Consider the following 26,680-nt stretch of genomic DNA (forward strand, 5'->3'; position numbering starts at 1 on the left):
TCTTATCCTGAGTCCTGATAAGTACAGTAAAATGTGTGGGATTATTACTGTGCTTGAAGTAATGTGGAAAGACACTTCCCATTTGGTGACCGTAAACTGTTTTCTTCTCTGCCCTGCTCGGCACCTGCTAGACTACCTGTATTTCTCTGGAATGGAGGCGGCATTTGTTACACTGACAAGAGTAAACAACATTATTCAACGTTTGCTTATTATGATATTCCGGTTGACTTTCTGCGGAACTCTTCACTGTAGTCAGGGTTAAGGGTTAAGCAACTGCCATATTTTGTACATGACTCATAAAGGGCAGCTTGTCATAAGATAAGTATTGGATATCTATGCAAAGAGGCATCATCATTTCCACAAGTGTATTTTGTCTGTGTGTGTGTCTATGATGGTTTCTGACACTGTGACACACACACACACATAACTCTATGCCCAATGATATTCATACCTCATCCACAGGCGGAGTACAAAGGGAAAACAAACATGGTTGAGGGACCATGATTGATGATGCATCTGGCTAAAGAAAACATGATACAGACGCACGTCAAAGTGATTCGCAATCAATTCCTTTGATCCCTGCTCCATATAGAGTTGTCTGACCGTGTCGTGACAAAAGGTCTGTTTAGCCAACCAGGAGGTTCATTGTAAGGACTACAGGTCTAGGTACTAGAGAAGTCTGCGTTTTTAGCATTTCCTCCTAATTTGGGGAATGGAGGTGTTCCTTTCTTTGTTGTGTTGGCTGTAGTACAATAACTAGATGTTGCAGATGAATAATGGTATAGTTGTTTTACGCAACCTTTACTTTTAAGACACAGACACGGACGCAACACCAATAATAGGGGGACAAGATCATGCAGTCCTTAATCTTTGTATAGTCATCAATAGTCTCATGCTCGGCTACTTCTCTGAAACTATTGGGAGTTTGTTAAATGTGTTTGGAATGCCACTGCTTAGCAGTCTTGTTTTGTTTGTTCAGTGCTACTGAATTTATTTCTACTAGCATACTGAAAATATGTCAGCAGTGCAAAGCAGGTTTTCACATGCCCCTTGTTTAAAACATCTTCACTGTTCCTAGGGTTTACCAGAAGTGCCTCAGACATGCATGGTCAATCATTTAGGCATGATATTCTGTTAGGCTATTACCTAATGTGTAGATTTAACTTGTATATTATATTGTAATCCATGATGCACACATTTTGGATTACAAGCATTATCTGCAATAACATCTGCTAAATATGTGTATGTGACCGATACACTTTGATTTGATTTGATGAACATACAATCTGAATTTAGGTATTACGGTAGTACAGTACATAGGGGATCATATTCATCAATAAATCCTTCTCAACACCAAGCAGTCTGAATGGGGATAAATAGGCCTACTATCACATCGAAGTGAGGGACACGCATCGCACAATGCACTCGAATGGAGTGTGAAACGATCTGCATACAAATGAGTCTCTCGGTGCTACTGTGTGTTCAGTTCACACTTGGCCAACAGTGTGTTAGGTGGCTATGGAAAAACAGGGGAAACAGGGTGTTGCCCCTCAGTGTTAATGTGCTGCTCCAATGACAGAGGCAAAGGTGATGGCCTGTGGTAGCCTAAAAGACTACAGTAAAGGGCCACACATACTGAACAAGAGTGGAGCAGTCTTATCCTGCTCACTTTTCAAAACACCACAGACAGAGGGAAGACACAGTTCAGTTATCATCTCAGAGGCCTCTTTTCTAAGACCAGACTGTATGCTGAGCTGCATGCTAGCTCAAAATAGGTTGTGGACAGCATGACTTTTCTGGTTTTAGGCCTACAGTATAAAGCTAATGATTCTATAGGAGGGCCTCCCTTCAAAAAGCCTTCAGCTTTCTGAGTAAAATATGCAGAAGATCCAACTTGTAAGTCGCTCTGGATAAGAGCGTCTGCTAAATGACTTAAATGTAAATGTAAATGTAAGATAGAGATTCTAGCGGTGTTGTTATGATGGCTATGAAAGAACAAACCAGTCATTACCCACTGGGCAAAACTGATTGAATCAACCTTGTTTCCACGTCATTTCAACCCCAACAAATCTATGTGATGAGGTTGAATCAAGGTGGAAAACTTATTGGATTTGCAAAAAGTCATCAACGTAAGGGCATTTCATTTTTTTTTCACCTAATTTGTAACCCAAATCCAATGACATGGTGTTTTTTGTTGTTGTTGATTTCACGTTGAATTCACATTAGTTGAGAACTCAACCAAAGCCATGAGATGCTAAATGTGTTTATGTTAATTATGGGTCAATTACCCGTAAGACAGACAGTTATTTGCTTGACAATCACCGGCAGACAAAATTTCGTGACCGCCACAGCCGTAGTTGTGATGTGTTGTTTTGTTCATGTTTGGACCCCAGCAAGAGTAGTGTCTGCCTTGGAATTAGCTAATGGGGATCCTAATAAAATACTAATGTTAGAATAAGTGTACAACAAAGCATCTGTGTGTAACGAATGTTCTCCTCCTCGTCTGAGGAGGAGCAAGGATCGGACCAAAATGCAGCTGGTGATGAATACATGTTGATTTAATAAACAAGACGAACACGAAGCACACTTGAATAACTACAAAACAACGTAGACAGACCTGAACATGAAAACTTATAGAACACAAAGAACGCACGAACAGGAACAGACTAAACAAACGAAACAGCCCCGTGTGGTAACACTGACACGGAAGACAATCACCCACAAACAAACGGTGTGAACAGCCTACCTTTATATGGTTCTCAATCAGAGGAAACGTCAAACACCTGTCCCTGATTGAGAACCATATAAGGCTAATTACCAATGAACCTAAACATAGAAACACATAACATAGACTGCCCACCCAGCTCACGTCCTGACCAACTAAATAAAGCTAAACAAAGGAAAATAAGGTCAGGAACGTGACACTGTGATTCAACTTCAACATTTCATATACAGTTGAAGTCGGAAGTTTACATACACCTTAGCCAAATACATTTAAACTCCGTTTGTCACAACTCCTGACATGTAATCCTAGTAAAAATTCCCTGTCTTAGGTCAGTTAAGATCACCACTTTATTTTAAGCTTTTATTTCAGCTTTTATTTCTTTCATCACATTCCCAGCGGGTCAGAAATTTGCATACACTCAATTAGTATTTGGTAGCATTGCCTTTAAATTGTTTAACTTGGGTCAAACGTTTCAGATAGCCTTCCACAAGCTTCCCACAATAGGTGGGTGAATTTTGTCCCATTCCTCCTGACAGAGCTGGTGTAACTGAGTCAGGTTTGTAGGCCTCCTTGTTCGCACACCACTATCCTCACACCACTATCCTTTTCAGTTCTGCCCACAAATTTTCTATAGGATTGAGGTCAGGGTTTTGTGATGGCCACTCCAATACCGTGACTTTGTTGTCCTTAAGACATTTTGCCACAACTTTGGAAGTATGCTTGGGGTCATTGTCCATTTGGAAGACCCATTTGCGACCAAGCTTTAACTTCCTGACTGATGTCTTGAGATGTTGCTTCAACATATCCACATAATTGTCCTTCCTCATGATGCCATCTATTTTGTGAAGTGCACCAGTCCCTCCTGCAGCAAAGCACCCCCACAATATGATGCTGCCACCCCCATGCTTCAAGGTTGGGATGTTGTTCTTCGGCTTGCAAGCCTCCCCCTTTTTCCTCCAAACATAACGATGGTCATTATGGCCAAACAGTTGTATTTTTGTTTCATCAGACCAGAGGACATTTCTCCAAAAAGTACAATCTTTGTCCCCATGTTCATCTCTAGGAGACAGAACGCGTCTCCTTCCTGAGCGGTATTACGGCTGCGTGGTCCCATGGTGTTTATACTTGCGTAATATTGTTTGTACAGATGAATGTGGTACCTTCGGGCGTTTGGAAATTGCTCCCAAGGATGAACCAGACTTGTGGAGGTCTACAATTTTTTTTCTAAGGTCTTGGCTTATTTCTTTTGATTTTCCCATGATGTCAAGCAAAGAGGCACTGAGTTTGAAGGTAGGCCTTGCAAGCTGTTTAAGGTCACAGTCAACTTAGTGTATGTAAACCTCTGACCCACTGGAATTGTGATACAGTGAATTATATGTGAAATAATCTGTGTGTAAACAATTGTTGAAAAAATGACTTGTGTCATGCACAAAGTAGATGTCCTAACCGACTTGCCAAAACTATGGTTTGTTAACAAGACATTTGTGGAGTGGTTGAAAAACAAGTTTTAACGACTCCAACCTAAGTGTATGTAAACTTTCGACTTCAACTGTATGTCTCTGGGCAAATAAATTAACTCATCACTCCTCACAGTACTTTGTGAAAACAGGTAGACCTATTCAGTAACTGTAGAACATACCTGAAAGAACAGCATGTTAGCTTGTTAACGCTAGTCTGTCATCACGTTCAGATCTCTTATCGAAACAGGAGAAGCAGAGCAATTTCATACAGGTGTTAACGGTAAAGGAGTGAATTGTCACAACAGCCTTCCCTGAAATTATTGTCAGAGATTAATATGCAGGCAAAATAAATTATTCTTTCACCCTGATCATTATGGAGCTACCAGATACTTGACTTCCAGCTAGAACTGAAGCTGGTTGTAGAGATAGAGAGATGCTATCAGCCTCTTCCAGTTAAACCACTTACTCACAAACATTAGGGCTTTAATAAAACAAAAAACACAAATAGTATCAAATAGGCCCTGATGTCTTTTGAAATATGGATACTGGTGTGAAGATAGACAGATAGTAGCCTTACAGAGAAACTTGGCATGGACTATGCATCTTTCAAGTTCATGATTGGTGCATAAAAACACTAATTTCAAGTGCAAAGCCTATGAACCTGACCATAGCGTTTTCTGAAGAAATTCTTAAGAACATACGTTTAAAGGATATCCAAAGTTGCTTTCATTTTCGTTCCTATGTAGTTGTGTAGGTCTACAAACAGGTTTAACAGCTAGTACAATGAACGAGTAACTTCTCCCTTCCTAATTACACTTCACCCCTTTCCAATTAAACTTCAAACAAGTACAAGACACATAATGTATACACATCTGTTTTACCCCCTTTTTCGTGATATTCAATTGGTAGTTACAATCTTCACTCATCACTGCAACGGACTCGGGAGAGGAGAAGGTCAAGAGTCATGCGTGCTCCGAAACAAGACCTGCTGCTTCTTAACACACTGCTCGCTTAACCCGGAAGCCAGCAGGCACCAATGTGTCAGAGGAAACACCATCCAACAGATAACTGAAGTCAGCTTGCTGGGTCCCGGCCCACAACGCCACAAGGAGTCGCTAGAGCACGGGGAGCCATGGAAATCCACTCCAGCCAAACCCTCTCCTAACCCTGACAACGCTGGGGCAATTGTGCGCCACCCCATGGGGCTCCCATGACACAGCCTGGGATCGAACCCGAGGATATAGTGGCACCTCAGCACTGTGATGCAGTGCCTTAGACCGCTGCGCCACTCGGGAGGCAAGTATACAAGTCTTTCATGCAAAATGGAGGCAATGTTTTCATTGCATGATTCTGGACTGAGATTAATGCTCTCATTATGACCTCTTAATTTGATGTGGCCTACCCCTAGTGGCATAGTTACCATTAGGCAGAAGAGGACATTGCCTCAGGCCTCACATCATCAAGGGGCCTCATGAGCTGTGCATAATACGAACAATAATGCTAGTCATCTTTTTTAAACTACCCGCTGTTGTGGGCTGCTCAGCTCATCACTCTCTTTCTGTCTCGCTACAGCAGGTTGGTTCAGCAATAGCAACTTTGCGGGAAGCTTCAAAGTTCTAAAGGAAATGAGGAGGGAGGGGGGTTTTGCCTGTTCACTGTGCCCAGGTTAATGAGACCACATTGTTTACAAAAGAAGGCGCCCAAATAGTATAACAAATCCATACTGCCGAATAATAATTCATAATAGATAAACAAATAATTTCAAAACAAATACACTATACTGTATTTACAAAAGTATGTGAACACCCCTTAACATTTGTGGATTCAGCTATTTCAGCCACACCCGTTGCTGACAGGTGTATAAAATCGAGCACACAGCCATGCAATCTCCAAAGACAAACATTGGAGATTGAAAGTCAGTGACTTTCAACGTAGTATCATAATAGGATGCCACTTTTCCAACAAGTCAGTTCGTTAAATTTCTGCCTTGCTAGAGCTTCCCCGGTCAACTGTAAGTGCTGTTTTTGTAAAGTGGAAACGTCTAGGAGCAACAACGGCTCAGCCGCGAAGTGGTAGGCTAAAAAGCTCACAGAAGGGGGCCGCTGAAGTGCGTAGCACAGAAAAGTAGTCTGTTCTCAGTTCCAACACTTACTACCAAGTTTCAAACTGCCTCTAGAAGCAATGTCAACACAAGAACTGTTTGTCGGGAGCTTCATGAAATGGGTTTCCATGGCCGAGCAGTTGAACACAAGCCTAAGATCACCATGCAGAATGCCAAGCGTCGGCTGGAGTGGTGTAAAGCTCGCCGCCATTGTACTCTGGAGCACTGGAAACGCGTTCTCTGGAGTGATGAATCACGCTTCACCATCTAGCAGTCCGACAAACAAATCTGGGTTTGGCAGATGTCAGGAGAACGCTACCTGACCCACTGCATAGTGCCAACTGTAAAGTTTGGTGGAGGAGGAATAATGGTCTGGGGCTGTTTTTTATGCCTCGGGCTAGGTCCCTTAGCTCCATTGAAGGGAAATCTTAACACTACAGCATACAATGACATTCTAGATGATTCTGTGCTTCCAACTTTGTGGCAACAGTTTGTGGAAGGCACTTTCCTGTTTCAGCATAACAATGCCCCTGTGCACATAGCGAGGTCCATCCATACAGAAAGTATTTGTCTAGATCGGTGTGGAAGAACTTGACTGGCCTGCACAGAGCCCTGACCTCAACCCCAACCCCATCTAACACAATTGGGATGAATTGGAACGCCGACTGCAAGCCAGACCTAATCGCCCAACCTCAGTGCCAGACTTCATTAATGCTCTTGTGGCTGAATTGGAAGCAAGTCCCTGCAGCAATGTTCCAACATCTAGTGGAAAGTGTGAGAGCGCCAGCTGTTCCAGACGACTGTATGATCACGCTCTCCGTAGCCAATGTGAATAAGACATTTACACAGGTTAACATTCACAAAGCTGCAGGGTGAGATGGATTACCAGGACACGTACAGAGAGCATGCGCTGACCAGCTGGCAAGTGTCTTCACTGACATTTTCAACCTCACTCTGACCCAGTCTGTAATACCTACATGTTTTAGGCAAACCACCATAGTCCATGTGCCTACCGACATTAAGGTCACCGGTCTAAATGACATCCGCCCCGCAGCACTCATATCTGTAGCCATGAAATGCTTTTAAAGGCTGGTCATGGCTCAAATCAACATCATCATCCCAAAAATCCTGGACCCACTCCAATTCGCATACTGCCCCAACAGATCCACAGATGATGCAATCTCTATTGCACTCCATACTGCCCTTTCCCACCTGGACAAAAGGAACACCTACATGAGAATGCTGTTCATTGATTACAACTCAACGTTCAACACCATAGTGTCCTCCAAGCTCATCACTAAGCTAAGAACTCTGGGACTGAACACCTCCCTCTGCAACTGAATCCTGGACTTCCTGACGGGTCACCCCTAGGTTGTGAGGGTAGGCAACAACACATCCGCCATGCTGACCCTTAACACGGGGGCCCCTCAGGGGTGCTTGCTCAGTCCCCTCCTGTAATCCCTGTTTACCCATGGCTGCATGGCCGCGCACGACTCCAACACCATCATTAAGTTTGCAGATAACATGACGGGGGTAGGCCTGATCACCCGACGATGATGAGACAGCTTATAGGGACCTCAGGAGACTGAAAAGATTTGGCATGGGCCCTCAGATCATCAGAAAGTTCTACAGCTGCACCATCGAGAGCATCTTGACTGGCTGCATCACTGCCTGGTACGGCAACTGCTTGGCATCCAACCGCAAGGTGCTACAGAGGGTAGTGCGTATGGCCCAGTACATCACTGGGGCTGAACTCCCTGCTATCCAGGACCTCTATACCAGGTGGTGTCAGAGGAAGGCCCTAAAAATTGTCAAAGACTCCAGCCACACAAGTCATAGACTGTTCTCTCTGCTACCGCACGGCAAGTGGTACCACTTTGGTCACAAGTCTGTGACCAAAAGGCACCTGAACAGCTTCTACCACCAAGCCATAAGCCTGCTGAACATTTAATCAAATGGCTACCCAGAATATTTACATTGACCACCTTTATTATTTGTTTATTTAGCTTGATTGTTTTGCTCTGACTCCCTTGCATTTTGTTGTGTTACAAAATTTATGAAATATTTTTTTTTCACCTACACACAATACCCCTTAATGACAAAGTGAAAACACGCTTTTAGAAATGTTTTGCAAATTTGTTGAAAATGAAAATGTTTTCTCACCCCGGAGTCAATACTTTGGTGTAGAAGCACCTTTGGCAGCGATTACAGCTGTGAGTCTTTCTGGGCAAGTCTCTAAGAGCTTTCCAGACCTGGATTGTGCAACATTTGCCCATTATTCTTTTCAAAATTCTTCAAGCTCTGTCAGATTGGTTGTTGGTCGTTGCTAGACAGCCATTTTCAGGTCTTGCTTTAGATTTTGTAGTAGATTTAAGTCACAACTGTAACTCGTCCACTCTGGAACATTCACTGTCTTCTTGGTAAGCAACTCCGCTGTAGGCCTTGTGTTTTAGGTTATTGTCCTGCTGGAAGGGGAATTCATCTCCCAGTGTCTGGTGGAAAGCAGACTGAACCAGGTTTTTCTCTAGGATTTTGCTTGTGCTTAGCTCCATTCTGTTTATTTTTTATCCTGAATAATTCCCTAGTCCTTAACTGTCACGTCCTGGCCATAGAGAGGCTTTTATTCTCTATTTTGGTTAGGCCAGGGTGGGGTGGGCATTCTAGTTTCTTTATTTCTATGTTTTCTGTTTCTATGTTTTGGCCGGTTATGGTTCTCAATCAGGGACAGCTGTCTATCGTTGTCTCTGATTGGGAATCATATTTAGGCAGCCTGTTTTGCCACCTTAGTTGTGGGTAGTTGTCTGTGTTAGTGGCCTGTATAGCCCTAGTCAGCTTCACTTTAGTTTTTTTTGGTTTCTTGTTTTTGTTGGCGACATTAATAATAAAGAGAAATGTACACTCACCACGCTGCACCTTGGTCCGGTCATTTCCACCCTGACGACGTTCGTGACATTAACGATTACAAGCATACACATAACATGTTTCTGCCATCACAATGCTTGAAAATATGGAGAGTGGTGTTCAGTAATGTGTTGCATTTGATTTGCCCCAAACGTCAAACTTTGTATTTAGGAGAAAACGTTAATTGCTTTGCCACATTCTTTGCAGTATTACATTAGTGCCTTGTTGCAAACATGATGCATGTTTTGGAATATTTTTATTCTGTACAACCTTCCTTCTTTTCATTCTGTCAATTAGGTAAGTATTGTGGGAGTAATTACTATGTTGTTGATCCATCCTCAGTTTTCTCCTATCACAGCCGTTAAACTTTGTAACTGTTTTAAAGTCACCGTTGGTCTCATGGTGAAATCCCTGAGTGGTTTCCTTCCTCTGTGGCAACTGAGTTAAGAAAGACTTCTGTATCTTTGTAGTGACTGGGTGAATTGATCCACCATCCAAAGTGTAATTAATAACTTCACCATGCTCAAAGGAATATTCAATGTCTGTTTTTTTATAATTTTACCCCTCTACCAATAGTTGACTTCTTTGCAAGGCATTGGAAAACCTCCCTGGTCTTTGTGGTTGAGTCTGTGTTTGAAATTCACTGAGTGAGGAACCTTACAGATAATTGTATGTGTGGGGTACAGAGGTGAGGTAGTCTTTCAATGATCATGTTAAACACTATTATCGCACACAGAGTTCATGCAACTTATTATGTGACTTGTTAAGCACATTTTTACTCCTGAACTTATTAGGCGTGCCATAACAAAGGGGTTGAATACTTAATGACTCAAGACATTTCAGCTTTTAATTTTTAATGAATTTATAAAAAAATTATTTAAAAAACATCATTCCACTTTGATATTATAGGCCAGTGGCCAAAAAAACAAATTTAATGAATTTTAAATTCAGACTGTAACACAATAAAATTTGGAAAAAGTCAAAGGGTGTGAATACTTTTTGAAGGCCCTGGAAGTGTAGCCATGTACTCTATGTGCTGCTGACTGGCCAAAAAGAGTATGGCATATCATACTCTTTTTTGGCCAGACACCACCAGATACATGTGCTACATGTAGTAAGACAGAATGGTGCTGTTTCGCTCGCTCGGATGCTTTCTCCAGTGAAATCGTTTCAGCCACTTGTGAATTGAAGGAAAGTTGGCGGATGCACAGTTCACTGTTCGGATGCTGGAATTATTTTGTATGAAAATGGTCACCTACTTTTTAAGTGATTTGTTTGACAATCAGATGAAAACATCATGACTGGTTGTGTTTATGGCATATTAAAAGGTAATACACTTTTACAGTTAAATTGCATGTCTTTACTGTAAAACCCATAAAAAAATACATATGAGAGGGGAGAGGCCAAACCACCACCCTGCCTACCGCATAGTCTGATGCATGGGCTGTAGCTTTCCTTTACGACAAATATCATTTAGTATATTTTTACTTGAAATGCAGACAAGTAGATTCAATGAGTCACGATGCTCATTCATTAGCAACAGTTATGCAATATCCTACACCACATTGCCAATGGAGAATCTGAAAATCAGCTTATTTTTTGTACCATTGTGCATGATTTAGAACCATGATTTGTTGTAACTGACCCAATAATAGATAGTCTCACTGAACGATATGAGTGTTTGTAAAAGAACAACATACAACGTTATATTTTGAACCAGATTAAGTTTATTCAACGGTCATAATATGTAGAATATCATACATGTAAAGTCCACTTTGGCACCAATAGTTCAATAAATAAACATATTCCTCTTTTTCGATGATGCTATCTAAATAAATAAACCATAACTTAGTCTCCAATAAATATACATTATCTATAATACAGATGCATTGCATCAACTTTACTGCAGTTGGTCAATGTAGTCCAACAATGCCAGAGCTGAAGGGTGTTGTTCGTCATTTCCCAAACGTTTCCCTCCCATTTTGAGAGGGAGTTCAAGGGAGGTAACGAGAGGAAACTAAGGAAACCTGAGGGAATTTCAACCCATAGATATACTGTATTATAGCGCTGAATAGACTTAGTAATTCGTGATGGCAAATATAGGGGTTATGAAAATATATAACGACAAATACATACAGTATATATCATCAACATTAAGACAGCAATTTGTTTTTCTAGTTGCTCTTTTCTCTTAAATTGTAATCCATTTGGAAAGGCAAAAATAAATTACATATAATTTTTGTCCTTCAAAAAAGACTTAAAGGGATAGTTCACACAAATTACAAAATTACACATTGGTTTCCTTAACCTGTAAGCAGTATATGGACAAGGTATGACAGCAATCCATGCTTTGGTCTAGTTTCCCTGGCCCTGTTTCCAAATGCTAATGTTTTAGCATTTGTGGCACAAATCCCATTCAAGTCATGGGACCGATATAAGCAATTTTCGCGCATTATGTCCAAATAATTCGAAAGTATCTAAAATTGATTGTGAAGCTCAACAAAGTCACATGATTTGAACATGATGCACGGAAAATGCTAATATTTGTCCCATGACTTGAATGGGATTTGTGCCATTAGCATTAGGAAACATTAGGAAACAAAGCATGGATTGCTGTGCTGCCATATGTACCTTGTCCACACACTGCTTACAGGTTAAGGAAACCAGTGTGTCCTTTTGTAATTTGGGTAAACTATCCCTTTAATTATTTGATTGAGAAGTCCTTAACAATGTGGACCATTGTAACATGCCAGAGATATACTCCTTTCTCTACATGCAAGGGGCAATCTACAGCTAATCTGGACAACAAGTGTCTGTGCACTGATTATTCAGAAAGGGAGGAATACTTTGGTTTTTAAGCACATTTAGACTTGAGGGTATAATGGTCCTGGGCTGGAGAGGCCTGTTTTCTTAGCTTAACGCCAGCATGGGCCTTTAATTAACTTTCTGCTCTAATTATATGATTGGTTTTAAATTAAGAGGTATCCCCACTGGTTTCAGACTTAAACTTAAACCTTACTGTACCTCTCACTATACTATATACTATAGATGCTAAGGTGAAATATCTAATTGGGATGAAGTTACCATTTCGATGCAGCTCTCAGTCTAAAATGATTTGTTTACAGTTTTCGAGTATGAAGGATTGTTTCTGAACTCATGTCACTGGAGTTTTTTTGTCTTGCTCTTGAACCTGTTCAAGGTGTTTTACAATAAGGTTATTTATTCTAAGTATATTTGGCCACAATGAATCTAAGAGAATGATTTCTATTTTGTTTTCAAAATGACTCTGTTTAACGAAACACGTATTAGGCTATCAAACCTGTTATGGTAACATTACATGTGTGGTTAATTCAAAATGTCTCCAGTGTCTCCAGTGTTCGCTAATCATGTAGTGACTAAAAATAGCTGTTAGCGCTGCAGAGTGCCTTGCATTTCTCTATTTTGTACTCAGTGCTTTTGGCCAAGTCAGTTATAAAGGAGGTAAGTGGATTAGGGTAGTCTATTATGGGATTTGCACAAATGGTATGGATTTGTGGAGGCTAATTCAGGGTAAGACTGAAGCACAATCCCTCTCACAGTCATGTTTACGATGCAGCAGTCAGACAGTTAATGCACCACTCTGCCTAGATGATCAAACAAGGCTGCATTACTCTACCATCTAGGTTGTATCTGATGAGTTTATAGTGGTCTTGCTGTAGAAGGATAGGGATTTCTGATAGCATGTTGTTTTTCTGCTGGATTTCTATTTTCCGGGAAAAGGCTTATACAGCCATAGCCATTCCATTTGATTAACAAGCTGCTGTCATTAAGATTAAATCACTCATACAGGCTCCATTTAGAATGCATGCAACAAGCATATGGCTGTGGTTGTTTTTTTACCCTGCACCTTCTTATGCCAATACAAGTCATTAGTGTATTTACTACTACTAAAATATCTTATTTCAGTCTGTTTCTAGTGATGAATACAGAGGAAGCAGCTGAAGAACATTTAAGGGTTCTTTTATATTGGGTGTTGTTTTCCATTATCGTTCGACATAAATGAGGTAGATTTTCATGGTTACTGATAAAGGCTGGAGATTTCATTATTTAGTTCATTGCCTGTGATATGAACGAATGACACACAATATATTGTGCGAAGCCTGCTATACATGTTTCTCCAAGCCTATCGTCTTTCCTAGTCTACTGTACTGTTGTTGCTGCTCCATTGGACTTGCCTTAGTGATATCTCATGCCTTATTAACGGTGCAGATCAAGACGTTGTGGAGAAGCCTACTGTGGGAGCTTCATATTGCATTCACTAGCTTATTCTAGTATTTTCCATGAACACACTCCTGCAAACTCATTTCTGAAAAAAATTTACCAGGCCTCTTACAAGTGTGGTATCAGACCAGACTGGCAATAGAGCATGCACTAGTTAAACCTCAGCTGCTATTTTGTATACATGTAGGTAATGGAACCATTGCTCCATAGTCCACAATCAAGCAGCAAATCATTGCAGTAACTGTTATTGCCCCATGATGACACATAGGTCATATAATATATTATCCTCACAACCGACAGAGAAGTATCCCATGAAAGGCAAGGAAAGCAAAACAGACGTTTGCTGATGTCTTTTAAAAACGAACACAGAATTAACAGTCTTAAATAGTAGTAGTTTAAATGTCCGTATTCCCTGGCATTGTACTGTAGGGATCGATTCTTGTGTACTCCTGTTTTTGATTTTGTAGCAGTAGTTGTTGCGTTTCCCATGTTCGACACAGTATCTGGGAAATCAAAATGGCTATAGAGGCGTTATACACAGCCACAGGCCAGAGCAGAAAAGTTGTGGAGCGTCTTGTATCTGTTATTGTTGTCCAGGAAGGAAATTTCATCGTACTCCTTGGGCCGGCAGCACGGGCTCCTCTCCCTCTTCGAGATGCCTTTCCTCGTCCATTTCTTCAGTATGACGTCGTAGTTGCGTCGGCTAGCTTTACAGTTCCCGCTGCAGTACCTGAAGAGCAGCGATTCATCACTGTGGTAGCCCAGACCCAGCTCACTGACAGTCACTTCCACCTCCCGCAGGGAACATGGCTTCGATGCTTTCTTAGCCCGTTTAGTCCTTTTGCTCTGCCTGGCCTCCTGCCGTGCCTTCTTCTCCACCAGAGTCCCGATCATCTGCTTCAGCTCCCCCTCTGTGAAGCTTTGGAACATGTGCATGACTGCAGAGAAGAGAAGAAGAGATGGTGTTAGGCTAGAGGAAGATACAACCATTAGAAACGTCCAATCAATCTGTTGTATATACAGCATGGCCTGTGATACAATGAAGAGCTTTGAATGTCTGTGAGACCCCAGCCTCAACCCTTGTCAGTTTGGAAAATAGAAAGTTAGAAGATCCATACGGTTGTTGGTACTGGTTTTCAAATACTAGTAATGTGACAGGGTAAAAGGCTTTGAAAACAGCTGCATCACCTGTACCTGTGAAATGTACTGGAACATGCAAGTAACTTCCAAAATAAAGGAAACACCAACATAAAGTGTCTTAATAGGGCATTGGGCCACCATGAGCCGCCAGAAGCACCAGAACAGCTTCAATGTGCCTTGGCATAGATTCTACAAGTGACTGGAACTCTATTGGAGGGATGCGTCACCATTCTTACACAATAAATTCCATAATATGGTGTTTTGTTGATGGTGGTGGAAAACGCCGTCTCAGGCTCTGCTCCAGAATCTCCCATAAATGTTCCATTGGGTTGAGGTCTGGTGACTGAGGCGCGCACACACACACACACACACACACACACACACACACACACACACACACACACACACACACACACACACACACACACACACACACACACACACACACACACACACACACACACACACACACTTTAAACCCCCTATGCTCCTTTGAGACCCCTCTTTCAAAGTCACTGAGATATTTGATTTTATCCGTGGTAGCCAAAATAATGAGCAACTGGGCATTTTTATACCCTAAGCATGATGGGATGTTTAAATTGCTTAATTAACTCAAGACCCACACCTGTGTGGAAGCACCTGCTTTCAATATACAGCACTTTGTATCCCTCATTTACTCAAGTGTTTCCTTTATTTTGGCAGTTACCGTACTTGTGTAATGCTAGCTTTAGACTTCCCTCAGTTTGTAGAGATTAATTGCAAACAACTGAAACATGTTCATCCTTTCCACTTGCACGGATCATTGGCTTGGTGAACAATAAGTTCTCTAAAATCAGTCTCTTATCTATCATCAATGACAGGTGTGTCTAACTAAGTGATTTTCTTCCCAAAAAGTGATAGTACAAGGACTTTTTCAGAGTGGACATAGTATCTCTCATGCTGTACATGCACACATACATTGGGAGTGACATGAGCCTTTTCCAGTGTTAAAACATTGTCAGTTGTGCAAATATTGAGCTCCAGTCCAGCTGCTAGCTATATACTTGACAGTCCATAGAGTCCATAGAAATGGAATATCCCCTTTCAGACCATGGCAATTTGGCTGGTACACCGGTGGCTGAGTCTTTGTTGAACTATATTTGCCAAGTTTACACATGTTAAATATAAGCACATTTAACACTTTAGGAGTCATTGAAACTTGTTCCCCAGATGTGTAGGAGTGGAGTGAGATGTACATTGCGTATTGAAACATATCCAATGCATTTGGACACCTGATCCAGAACCTCATGCCAGAGGGATTACCAAATAACAAAACATATGCATATCAATTAAAAGGGGCGATCTGCAGGTCAAACAATAACAAAGCGTTCACCCGCCTCTGTTTTGGTAAAGAGCTGAGGGATGGGGCAGGAGAAATGTAACCACTCTCCAATTCATAGACAGAGATATGGATGCAAGGACCGACCATCCATGAGATCAAGTTGTTTTGTAGCTATACAGTATTTCTTTACAGTGACATTGTTTACAAACAATGGAGAAAAATAGGCTTATATTTGGGGTTCAACAGTTTTTATTTAACCAGGTAAGTTGACTGAGAACACATTGTCATTTACAGCAACAACCTGCGGAATAGTATAGTTACAGGGGAGATGAATGAGCCAGTTGGAAGCTGGGGACGATTAGGTGGCCATGATGGTATGAGACACAGATTGGGTATTTAGCCAGGACCCCAGAGTTAACACCCCTACTCTTACAATAAGTGCCACAGAGAGTCAGGACACCTGTTTAATATCCCATCTGAAAGACAGCACCCTACACAGGGCAATGTGCCCAATCACTGCCCTAGGGCATTTTATTTTAGACCTGAGGAAAGAGTGCCTCCTACTTGCCCTTCAACACCACTTCCAGCAGCATCTGATCTCCCATCCAGGAGTGACCCTGCTTAGCTTCAGAAGCATGCCAGCATTGGGAGGCATTTCCAAGTTATATTCTTTAAGAATCAATGGGTATGTATACCATTAATTTAAAAGTCCAAAAATGTATTTAGTAATCACAGATTACCCCTTTAAAGATACTTGCAGGTATTTCCTTCACAAGAGGTTTAGATATCATGAACAACAATGCTTTTCTGTCTGACAATTCTGTTCTACTTTGCCCCTTAGGGTCACTGTACTGTTCTCCAGTTAGATAGAGCTGTAATTAACTGTTCATTCTATCCCCTCCAGGACACAACATTTACTTAAAAGGCTCAGGGTCTTTTGCAGCGCCAGGGGGCATGTTAAATCCTAAACCCTATAAACTCAGACACTTGAAAGACATGGACAGTAATAGCCCTGTATTAGCCTGGCTCACTGACTGACACTCTGTAATCAATGGTGCTCTTGAAGCAATAACACTTCGCTGTTCTCTGCATTCACAAATGAAATTGAAAAAGGCCTTCCCAAAGTGAAGGGTTGGAAATTCGGTCATTTGTTTCGTGTGAAGATCTCCCCATGCCCTGGCAGTAGCATCACAGATTAGGTGATTAGGCTAGCTGATTTTACGCTTGACCTGGCCTTGAAAATCTCTACTGGATAATCTGAATAATGGTCTGAGAGTCACACTCTGAGTCCAGGCCAGAAAAAGGACACTGGATAGAAAGTTTCGGTCTGGTAAAAATGACTTTAGAGAAATTCCCAATCAGTCCCGCTCAGTTTCGCAGCCAACTTTCTATTAGTTTGAAAATAGAAAGACGTCAGCAGATGAGTGATAACGAGAACCCACAGTAATGTACAGCCCAAAGCCAAAGGGACAGTGTGTACATTTTGTCTTTATACCAGCTCTTCAACCACACGGCCAGGGATGTCAACTCTCTAGCCTCCACTAACCCACTTAGTGGGACTATCTGAAACTCTTCTTATCCCCATCCTAACGGACATACCCCGAGACCATCACTGACATTTTACATCGCTGAATCTTTTATGTCACATTTTCTCATGAATACTGCATACATTCTAAAACCATATCAGGACGTTACAGGTGTTTTATCACCCTCAAAGTGCAAATGCTCCTGGGATTTTGAGATGACGCTCCAGACCTTAATGGAGTTATCTGCTCTCTGGACGTCACATTTGATTTGATTACCCTGTCTGTCTGTAAGCTGCGGTTGGCTGCTATGCTGTCATGCTCTGTCAGTAGATGTACCGTGGCTTTGTCTGTAAAGGGACACTAATGGTGACCCTCAGACTGGCTGAGAATTATCCAATTTACTGTTGACACCAACACATGGGTGACAAAGCATACATTCTCTTGACTGGTCTCCACCACAACATTTCCTTCACAGACCAATGACATCAGAGCTTTAGCAGGGGTCAATCAGAATATCCAAACCAATCAGAACATCTGGACCAAAGTAGTTGGTGACTGAAAATAACGATTTTGCTTACATTCTGTCAAAATGTTGCCAACGCCTTCCGCCGACCGCGCTTTGCGATGACGGCCGCCGATCAGGGAGGAAGAGGAGTTGGAGGACGAGGACGTCCGCGACGAAGACGTGTACCAGGAGGGGATGTGATGCGGTGGCGTGGGAACCATGATTCGAGTGAGGAAGAGGGACAGTGCTGCTCCACAGAGAGTCAAGGCGATGGCGGCGCACTTCCATAACTTCATCTTAGAATAAGTAGGAGCATTGACACTCTGAAAGACAAGGAACCACAAGGAAAGAAGTTAAGAGGAATGTTTTCAATGCAACACCGAACATCATAAAATCACAGAATGTCATGCAATTGATGACATATTACAGTATGTTTCACAGTCCCACTGCCATAAACAGTGGAACGAGCCTCTCATTATTAGTGGTCTTCATTTCAACAGATCTTATTCTCAAAATGTTATCTGAAGTATTTTTGCCTTCAACAAAATATGTTGTCCCTCTGCTCAGGCCATTCTGCAGTGGCTCTTTTACAGGTGTGGATTGTTAAGTGTGGTTTGCGAAGTGTGGTTTTGCCCAGATAAAAATAGGTATTTCAATCCCGGCAACCCATGCAAGTGGTCCCCGATCACCTTTATTTTTTGTTTGTACCTTTCAGTTAATCAAAATTGAACAGGGAATTGCAGTCAGCATACAGCTCTGTGAGGGAGGTTACACAAGCTGTATGCTGACCGATGGGATACTATTGTGAGTCTATTGTGAGCATGGATGGGATACTATATTGTGAGCACGGATGGGATACTATATTGTGAGCATGGATGGGATACTATATTGTGAGCATGGATGGGATACTATGTTGTGAGCATGGATGGGATACTATATTGTGAGCATGGATACTCCTTTGGCATCATGTCAAGTCCCAGATGAAAAGTCTATTACCATAGTAGCCTCCAGAAGTCTCTCATTCCACCGCAAGATTTATCTTGTTCCAGTTGTAGTCTCCATTTTGCAGGACAGAGACTTGTCGGGTATGTCTGTGTTTGAATGTACAGTCGTTCTCATGTAAGCCAGCCTTGCATTAGTTTACAGAAGATACTTCTCGCCGTCACAAGAAACACGTAAATATGTAACCTTGAAACCCCGGCCAAAGAAGAAAATTGCGCAATTGTTCCTTGAAAGATCTGAGGGATAATGAATTTCCACGATCTTCTAGTTGGCTTTGCTTGAGGGATTGGCTGCGTAGAAATGGTTTAAACTGAACTATGCAGCAAGAGATTTTGTTTTCATTAGTTATCTCTCAAGAGTGTTTTATTGGCTTCACAGTTTGATTTAGGCTCCCATTGTTGTGGTATCTCTCAGTGATGCCTCTGTGTGTAAGCAATTCTTGTCTCACAACCATAAATTATGTTCTGCGGTAACTATCCTGAAAGCTCTTTTAAGTGTTTGGTGTTGTGTTGCATGCTTCCATACTGTGATTTGTCTGCATTGAATTATAACCCCTTCGGCTTTAGAACATTAGCCATAATATTTTTGCACAACTACAGAAAGCATTTGAAAACCCTTCGACCCTACTGTTCACAGTAGGAGGGTTTTCGAATTGTTGTGCAAAATGTATTATGGCTAATGTTCTAGAAGCTTACTGCTAATCAATACCATCACATGTCAATCTTAGCAATCATTTTCATAACTGGAATCTTTACACTAATTGTCAGTGTAGACAAAAGGAGTGATAGTACTTGTTCCTAAATAGGGAAAAATCCTCTTCCAGTAATGTTCCAGACTTCAAAGCCCCTTGTCCCCACAAGATCAAATTATATTTCTAGGTGGTTTAGGGTTAAGGTTAGAATTAGTGTTAGAATTAGGTTTAGGTTAAGGAGTTAGAGTTAATTTTAGGGTTAAAGTTAGGAGCTAGGGTTAGGTATAGGGTTAAGGTTAGGTTTTTTGGTTAAGGTTAGGGTTAGGGTAGGGGTTAGGGAAAATAGGATTTTGAATGGGACTGAATTGTGTTTCCCTACAAGGTGTGTGTTTGTGGGCTCAAGCACCTGTGTGTGTAAGTGTTTTTTCATGCAAATACATGTGAGACATGGCGAGGTGCAAAACATTTCTCCAGATCAGGAAATGGTGAACTGACAGTGGCTGAGGACATATCCAGACCAGCTCTGTCAAAGTGTTTTGCAAGACTGGGGGTGAGTGCTTTGGCCTCTGTAGGGGCTTCGTCAGGGTCTGTCTTTCTGGTCTTCTCTGTAGTGTGGCACGCTAGGAGTGAAAACGTGCTTGGAGAAATTAAAAGAATGCAGGCCTCCTGTCAGTACGCACTGGTTATTTGCCTTTTAGTCAGAGACACTACCCACTGGGACCAGCGAATGTCTTTCAAACGTCACTAATGGTTTACTGCCTTGTCAACAGACGCCTCCTGTTGTGGAGTGTTTTTGTTGTTTGAGTCAGGTACTACCAGTCCCATAAATGTGCCCCATCATCTCATCAGGAATAAAGGCCTTCCCATACTATCCAGCTGAAACGTGTGGTGCCGTTTCCCGCCGTTTCGCGCATATATTGTGACGACATTCTGTGTGTTATTGTTCGTTTTGGTGTTAGGCAGGTTTTTTGGGGGCTGTTCGTGCGCACCCAAATATTGTATGCGAGTGTGCGAGCACAGTCATTTGCTTACACCTAGCCGAGTTCTGCTAGGAGCAAACAGAATCTAGTCTGCAGTTGCCTTTACAAAGGATTACTCACTATATGTAAGGCACTGTATTGCCAGTTTGGTACTCATAGAAAAACATTCAAACAACACAAACACAAAAGGCATTCAAACAACACGAACTGTTCCTATTCATTTTCATCCTGTCACGTTCCTGACCTATTTCTGTTAGTTTATGTGTGTTAGTTGGTCAGGACGTGAGGTTGGGTGGGCATTCTATGTTTTCTGTTTCTGTGTTGGTTTTTGGGTTGCCTGGTATGGCTCTTAATTAGAGGCAGGTGTTTGGCGTTCCTCTAATTAAGAGTCATATTTAGGTAGGCGTTGTCACAGTGTTCGTGGTGGGTGATTGTCTTCCGTGTCTGTGTCTGTACACCACGCGGGACTGTTTACGGTTTGTTCGTTTTGTGTAGCCTATGTTTCCTATTCGTGCGTTCTTCTTGTTTTATGTAAGTTCGTCGTCTAGGTTTGTCTACACCGTTTATTGTTTTGTTAGTTTAGTCAAGTTCGTGTTTTCGTTAATAAAGTATGTCATTTCACTACGCTGCGCCTTGGTTTAATCCCTGCTCCTCCTCTTCGGATGAAGAGGAGGAGGAAAACCGTTACACATCCATACCACACTACTATATTGTAGGCCCTTACTATGCTAATTCAAAGTACAATGGTCTTAACTACTCTGTATTACCTTCCTGAATAGTGTACCCATTTGAGCGGAAGTCATGTCATTTTCCAGCAGAAACATGCTTTGAGGTTTTACACCAAATTAATTGTAAATTAATTGCATGGCATTCATTTCTTATTACATGAAATTGTAGCTACAGATTCCTTTTCAAGTTGCTCCTTTGCTTGTGTGTCTCTGTACAGCACTGACACACAGTAAAAGGTGTGGTAAAGCTAAATATTTCCTCTGGTACAACAGAAACATTACCTCCATATTGTGGTTGACTTACAGGCCTCAATGGGAGAAAGGGTCTTAATCCAGACCAGTAGCGGTGCGTGGGTAAAATCAGTGGGAAAGCCAAGCCAGAAAAAAATATATTTTACGACCTATGTGATAATTGTGTCGCTTGCTCTATAACCTGCTTGTTCTTATGCCTTGCCACAGTCATATATAGGCTTAAGGCTAAAACAATAAGAAGACACAGTGGCAGAATAAATTCAACCACACCTTTGTTTCATCACAAAACCAGAGAACAACATCTCTCCGATGAAGTCCACAAAGTATTTTGCATGTAACGAACAGTTACGTGACCTACAGCATGGTCAAGGAAATTAATGTTTCCGACATTTTTGGACTACAATACAAATAACAATTTAGTCCAATCAATGTAATGATGTGGCTGTCCATGGTTCTGATTTCTCTCTCTGTGTGTGTGTGTGTGTGTGTGTGTGTGTGTGTGTGTGTGTGTGTGTGTGTGTGTGTGTGTGTGTGTGTGTGTGTGTGTGTGTGTGTGTGTGTGGGCGGGCGGGCGGGCGGGCGGGCGGGCGGGCGGGCGGGCGGGCGGGCGGGCGGGCGTGCGTGCGGGCGGGCGTGCGTGCAAGTAGAAAAAACATGTTGACTCACCCTACTTGTAGAGAAACGCCAATGCCATCCTCCTCTCTTTCATGTTGATGAACCGGTCTATGACTCTGTCATACAGTACACACTTTTAATTTTTGTTGTCCTAGGATACCTGGCTAAAATGCTTACTCGCTAGCCTGACTTCCTTTCATGTGCAATGTTAGCTAGCCTTCTTCAACATTAGCCTTCTACAACGAGCTACATATTGAACTTCCATCCTCTCAGGCCAGGGGCGCTAGGTCTGAATTTATGGTTGGATCCAGAATCGCCCTTGTAAGCATTGGCCAGTACGGAAAATTAAGTAAAACTACAAGTCCAAATCCATATCTCCATCCATGGCTAATTTAGAAAAGAGACAATTTTATCTAGCTAGCTATCCACCAGAGAACAACAAGATGCAACAATCAAGTTGTTTCTGTCAATGATGTATTGCACTTGATGGGATGTGATTGGAGGGAAGCCAATGGCAAACTTATTTTCTTCGCCAGTACCTTTCACAGTTGAGCTCACCCATTTTAGCGCAACGCTGATTGGCTATTATTTTATACTTTTTTCATCAAGGGAGGCCAAATGCTCGCTCGCTTCCCTTGCATTCAATGCTACCGGCGGCAACAATGTCATAAGCTTTTTGACCAGACAGCATCATATCGATTGCCTACACATACAGAGACAGAGGGGCGCTCGTTCACTCGCTTGGATGCTATCTCCGGTGAGATACATTCAACCTCTTGCGAATTGAAAGAGAATTATGAAACACAGAGAGACTAAATCATTCTCTTTTCTTGGTCATTTTTTTATATTTTGGCTTCTCTTGGCATCCATGAATACACACCAGTGATCCAGACACTGAATTATATCAGCTTTTGTGCAGTTTAAGTGGTGTACAGATGTATGATCTTAATTTGATCACCCTTTTGCAGGAGAACTTACCTGCAATGCAAGAAATGTAAAACTTGTAGTGTATTTGATGTTTAAAAAGGCTTCTGAAGTTTGTAATTTCCACAATTTCAGACTTGATTTTCCCTTAAAAAAATGTATCAACCCCTAAAAAAATGGCCTGTTAATTATAATCCATATAATAATTCACATTTCCTGTTGCTGCATACCACTGCTGGCTTGCATCTGAAGCTAAGCAGGGTTGTTCCTGGTTGGTCTCTGGATGGGAGACCAGATGCTGCTGGAAGTGGTAATGGAAGAAGTCCGTAGGAGGCGCTCTTTCCTCCGGTATAAAACAAATATCCCAATGCCCCAGGGCAGGGATTGGGGACATTGTCTTTGTGTAGGGTGCTGTCGTTTGAATGGGACTTTAAATGGGGTTCCTGACTCTCTATGGTCACTAAAGATCCCATGGCACTTATTGTAAGAGTAGGGGTGTTAACCCCGGTGTCCTGGCTAAATTCCCAATCTGGCCCTCATACCATCATTGCCACCTAATCATCCCCAGCTTCTAATTGGCTCATTCATCTCCACTGTAACTATTCCCCAGGTCATTTATGTAAATGAAAATGTGTTCTCAGTCAATTTACCTGATAAAATAAAATATTTTCCTGCTGTAGCAAACTGGCTCCCCATTGCGCTTTGCAAAGTGTGATGTCATCTTCGCCCTCAGAGTCTATTTTTATCTAATGTCTTTCTTGACCTCCAATGCTCTATCAGATCCAGCATGCGGCTTCTTTAGTGTCTTCTCTGCTCTGTCTCTCTATCTCCTGACTCCACAGGACTATGTTTTAATCCCTCATTCGCTCTTCAATGGAGATTAGTCAGAGTAGAGAATTTCCTCAGGTAATATTCTCAGACTTTTGCATTCATTACAGAGGAGTGTGCCGGCCTCTGTGAAAGATGACTTTTTAAAGGTTGGATGTCTTTGTCATGTAAATAACTTCTTATATCTGCAAATTGTGCATAAACTTCAGCTGTGTGTGTGTGTGTGTGTATGTGTGTGTGTGTGTGTGTGTGTGTGTGTGTGTGTGTGTGTGTGTGTGTGTGTGTGTGTGTGTGTGTGTGTGTGTGTGTGTGTGTGTGTGTGTGTGTGTGTGTGTGTGTGTGTGTGTGTGTGTGTGTGTGTGTGTGTGTGTGTGTGTGTGTGTGTGTGTGTGTGTGTGTATACAGTGTGTGCATGGATTTTTGTTTATGTTCAGTCTCTTATCATGCATTTTTCATCAACTAGCCTAAACGAAAATGCATTATTTTCTCATGATGCCCATTTGTAGATCATTTGGAAAACAACTAGGATCATAATTCAAAGACCGCTTATCCAAGAACAGTACACCCTCTCCCTTCACAAGAAGACAATTCAATTCACATAGGACATTTTGGGAAAGAAGCTGTAAATTGAAATGTCAGGTTTTATACATATCTATTCCAAACCCAAAGGAAATTAAATCAATCCACTTTATGAGTATTTATAGAATAATTCTAAACAAACTCAAATAAACCAAATTGTTCTTATTCCTATAGTCAAGTAGGTCCTTCACATTTGGTAAAGATCCACAATGTAGTTCCAAGGCCACTCTTCCTCTGTAGGCGTTCTCAGGCCTCAACAACAATAGGGAGACGAATTCAGCCCATCTGTCTGTCTTGTTTTGTGTTTACGTGCTGTAATCACTTGAGTAAAAATACATGGAGACGTGATAAAGTGGGGTCTTTCAGTAACCAATAAACAAGTGCAAGAGGGGGAAGTAAATCACTAATGGGAGTTGTCCATACATGCAACCTTACATCATCAACTTAACTCTACAATGATCTCTCACAACAACAAAAACAATTCAGAATTTATATTCAGAAAGATGACCTTATATTTGAATTCTAGGACATTGATGAGCATGTGCCATGCTCTTGGTAGAGATAAAAACACAATCTGCTGTTTAGCACTTTACAAATCGGGATTAATTCTGTTGAGTTGGATCACTGTGAATGTGAACGCTGTTTGGGTTTACTACTAGACTCTATGCCACGGATCAATTGCAGTATTATAAGAAAATGTATAAAAAGTAGGAATATTCCAAGTGCTACAAGAGAATCAAATGTACATCCACAGTGAGGTCCACAAGCTTTGGTCATTTAAGGGTTAAGTGTTTGGAGGAGGTGGAGGGACCTCAGGTGCAGTCCATTACTTGACACACAATGTTCAAGTTTTACAGCAATGTCAATGGCTGCAAGCCTCTACAGAAGCACAATCACTTAGATCAAAGGTACCTCCTTAACCAACCGTCCTGAGAAAGGCACCAAAACTCACGCCAAAAATACTCAAACTCGACCCACTACACGAGAACATCACAGCAGGAGCAAGGAAAAGTGATACAGTACCTACATTTTCTCTTCCCAAGCAGAGGAGAAGGCTTGGGCTGAATTCCTAATGGTCTACGTTATTGTACGGTCAGATGTCTTCAAGGCCAACGGCAGGGCAGCAGCCAGGGAGGACTATAGAGAGCAGCATGGCTCCTAAGATCAGGCGTGGATTAGTGCTGCTAATGCCTCCCAGTTTATCTCCATCACGTGGGCCGCGATTTACCCAGCCTGGCTGGAGGGAGTCACCGCCTGGAGGTGTGGGGATGGCCGTGGGGGGTAATCTGTTTACCACCACCATGAGCCTCATCTGCAGGATTCAGAGAGCACTCCACTACACATGCTGAAGGAGTCAGTATCTATAGTATGGTCCTCTATTGGGATGGTCAGACTCAGGATGACACACACACACACACAACAATCTCCAAAACCCCACGTCCTCAATTTGACACGGGTAAGGATAACTGGTTTCCATTATGTAAGATACTATTAATGCAATTCAGTCACCGCATTATATCTACCCATTGGTGCTTCTGCCAGAGAACAGAGAGGGTTAAAGGTACTTTGTCAGTATTAAAGGGGGCAGATCCAGACTGCTTTGAGGCATGTCGAAAGAGGACTAGATGGAGGGCACTGACCACAGTTCCCATTATGTGTGGTGCAGATCAGGGGAAATACCAGTAGGCTCCCCAGGGTGGTGTCCCTCATCCCAGAGGTCAACTGTCTTGTGGGGTCAGGTTGGGGTTATGTGAAGGACACCATCTAAATAAATGAATCTCTGGTTGGTTTAGTTCACAATGCGGAGGCTCCTCAGAGAAAAATAGATAAAATGAGATACTAAATATATTCACAGGTCACCAAATAACTGATTAAAACACAATATTTTGCAATGAAGGTCAACAGAAGCCTACCCCTAAAGGGTAGCACCATTGTGTAGCCGGAGGACAGCTATTTTCCATCCTCCTCTGGGTACATTGACTTCAATACAAAACCTAGGAGGCTCATGGTTCTCACCCACTTCTATAGACTTACACAGTAATTATGACGACTCCTGGAGGACGTCCTCCAACCTTTCTGAGCTCTTGAAGTATGAACTGACATGTTGTCCATCCAATCAAAGGATCAGATAATTAATATAGT

At 41.9% G+C, this 26,680-nt stretch overlaps 1 protein-coding gene across 1 annotated transcript; it reads right to left on the reverse strand.

Moving 5' to 3' along the window:
- Positions 1-10,925: 10,925 nt before the first annotated feature.
- nrtn (neurturin) lies at positions 10,926-18,257 on the reverse strand. The gene is made up of 2 exons (XM_071344998.1): positions 18,013-18,257; positions 10,926-14,385 (listed from the first exon to the last, which is right to left on the reverse strand). The coding sequence occupies exons 1-2, from the start codon at positions 18,233-18,235 to the stop codon at positions 13,979-13,981; spliced, it is 630 nt and encodes a 209-aa protein (XP_071201099.1). The 5' UTR covers positions 18,236-18,257; the 3' UTR covers positions 10,926-13,978.
- Between the last annotated feature and the right edge of the window lie 8,423 nt (positions 18,258-26,680).

This window comes from Salvelinus alpinus, chromosome 16, assembly GCF_045679555.1.
Source record: "Salvelinus alpinus chromosome 16, SLU_Salpinus.1, whole genome shotgun sequence".
Lineage (NCBI taxonomy): Eukaryota > Metazoa > Chordata > Actinopteri > Salmoniformes > Salmonidae > Salvelinus > Salvelinus alpinus.

What these genes read in the sequence shown, in the direction of transcription:
- nrtn (XM_071344998.1), bottom strand. Translation starts at nt 18,235, where the DNA reads ATGAAGTTATGGAAGTGCGCCGCCATCGCCTTGACTCTCTGTGGAGCA. An exon ending in TGGCAACATTTTGACAGAAT is followed by an intron (nt 14,386 to 18,012) that starts GTAAGCAAAATC and finishes TCTTCTCTGCAG; the next exon opens with TCATGCACATGTTCCAAAGC.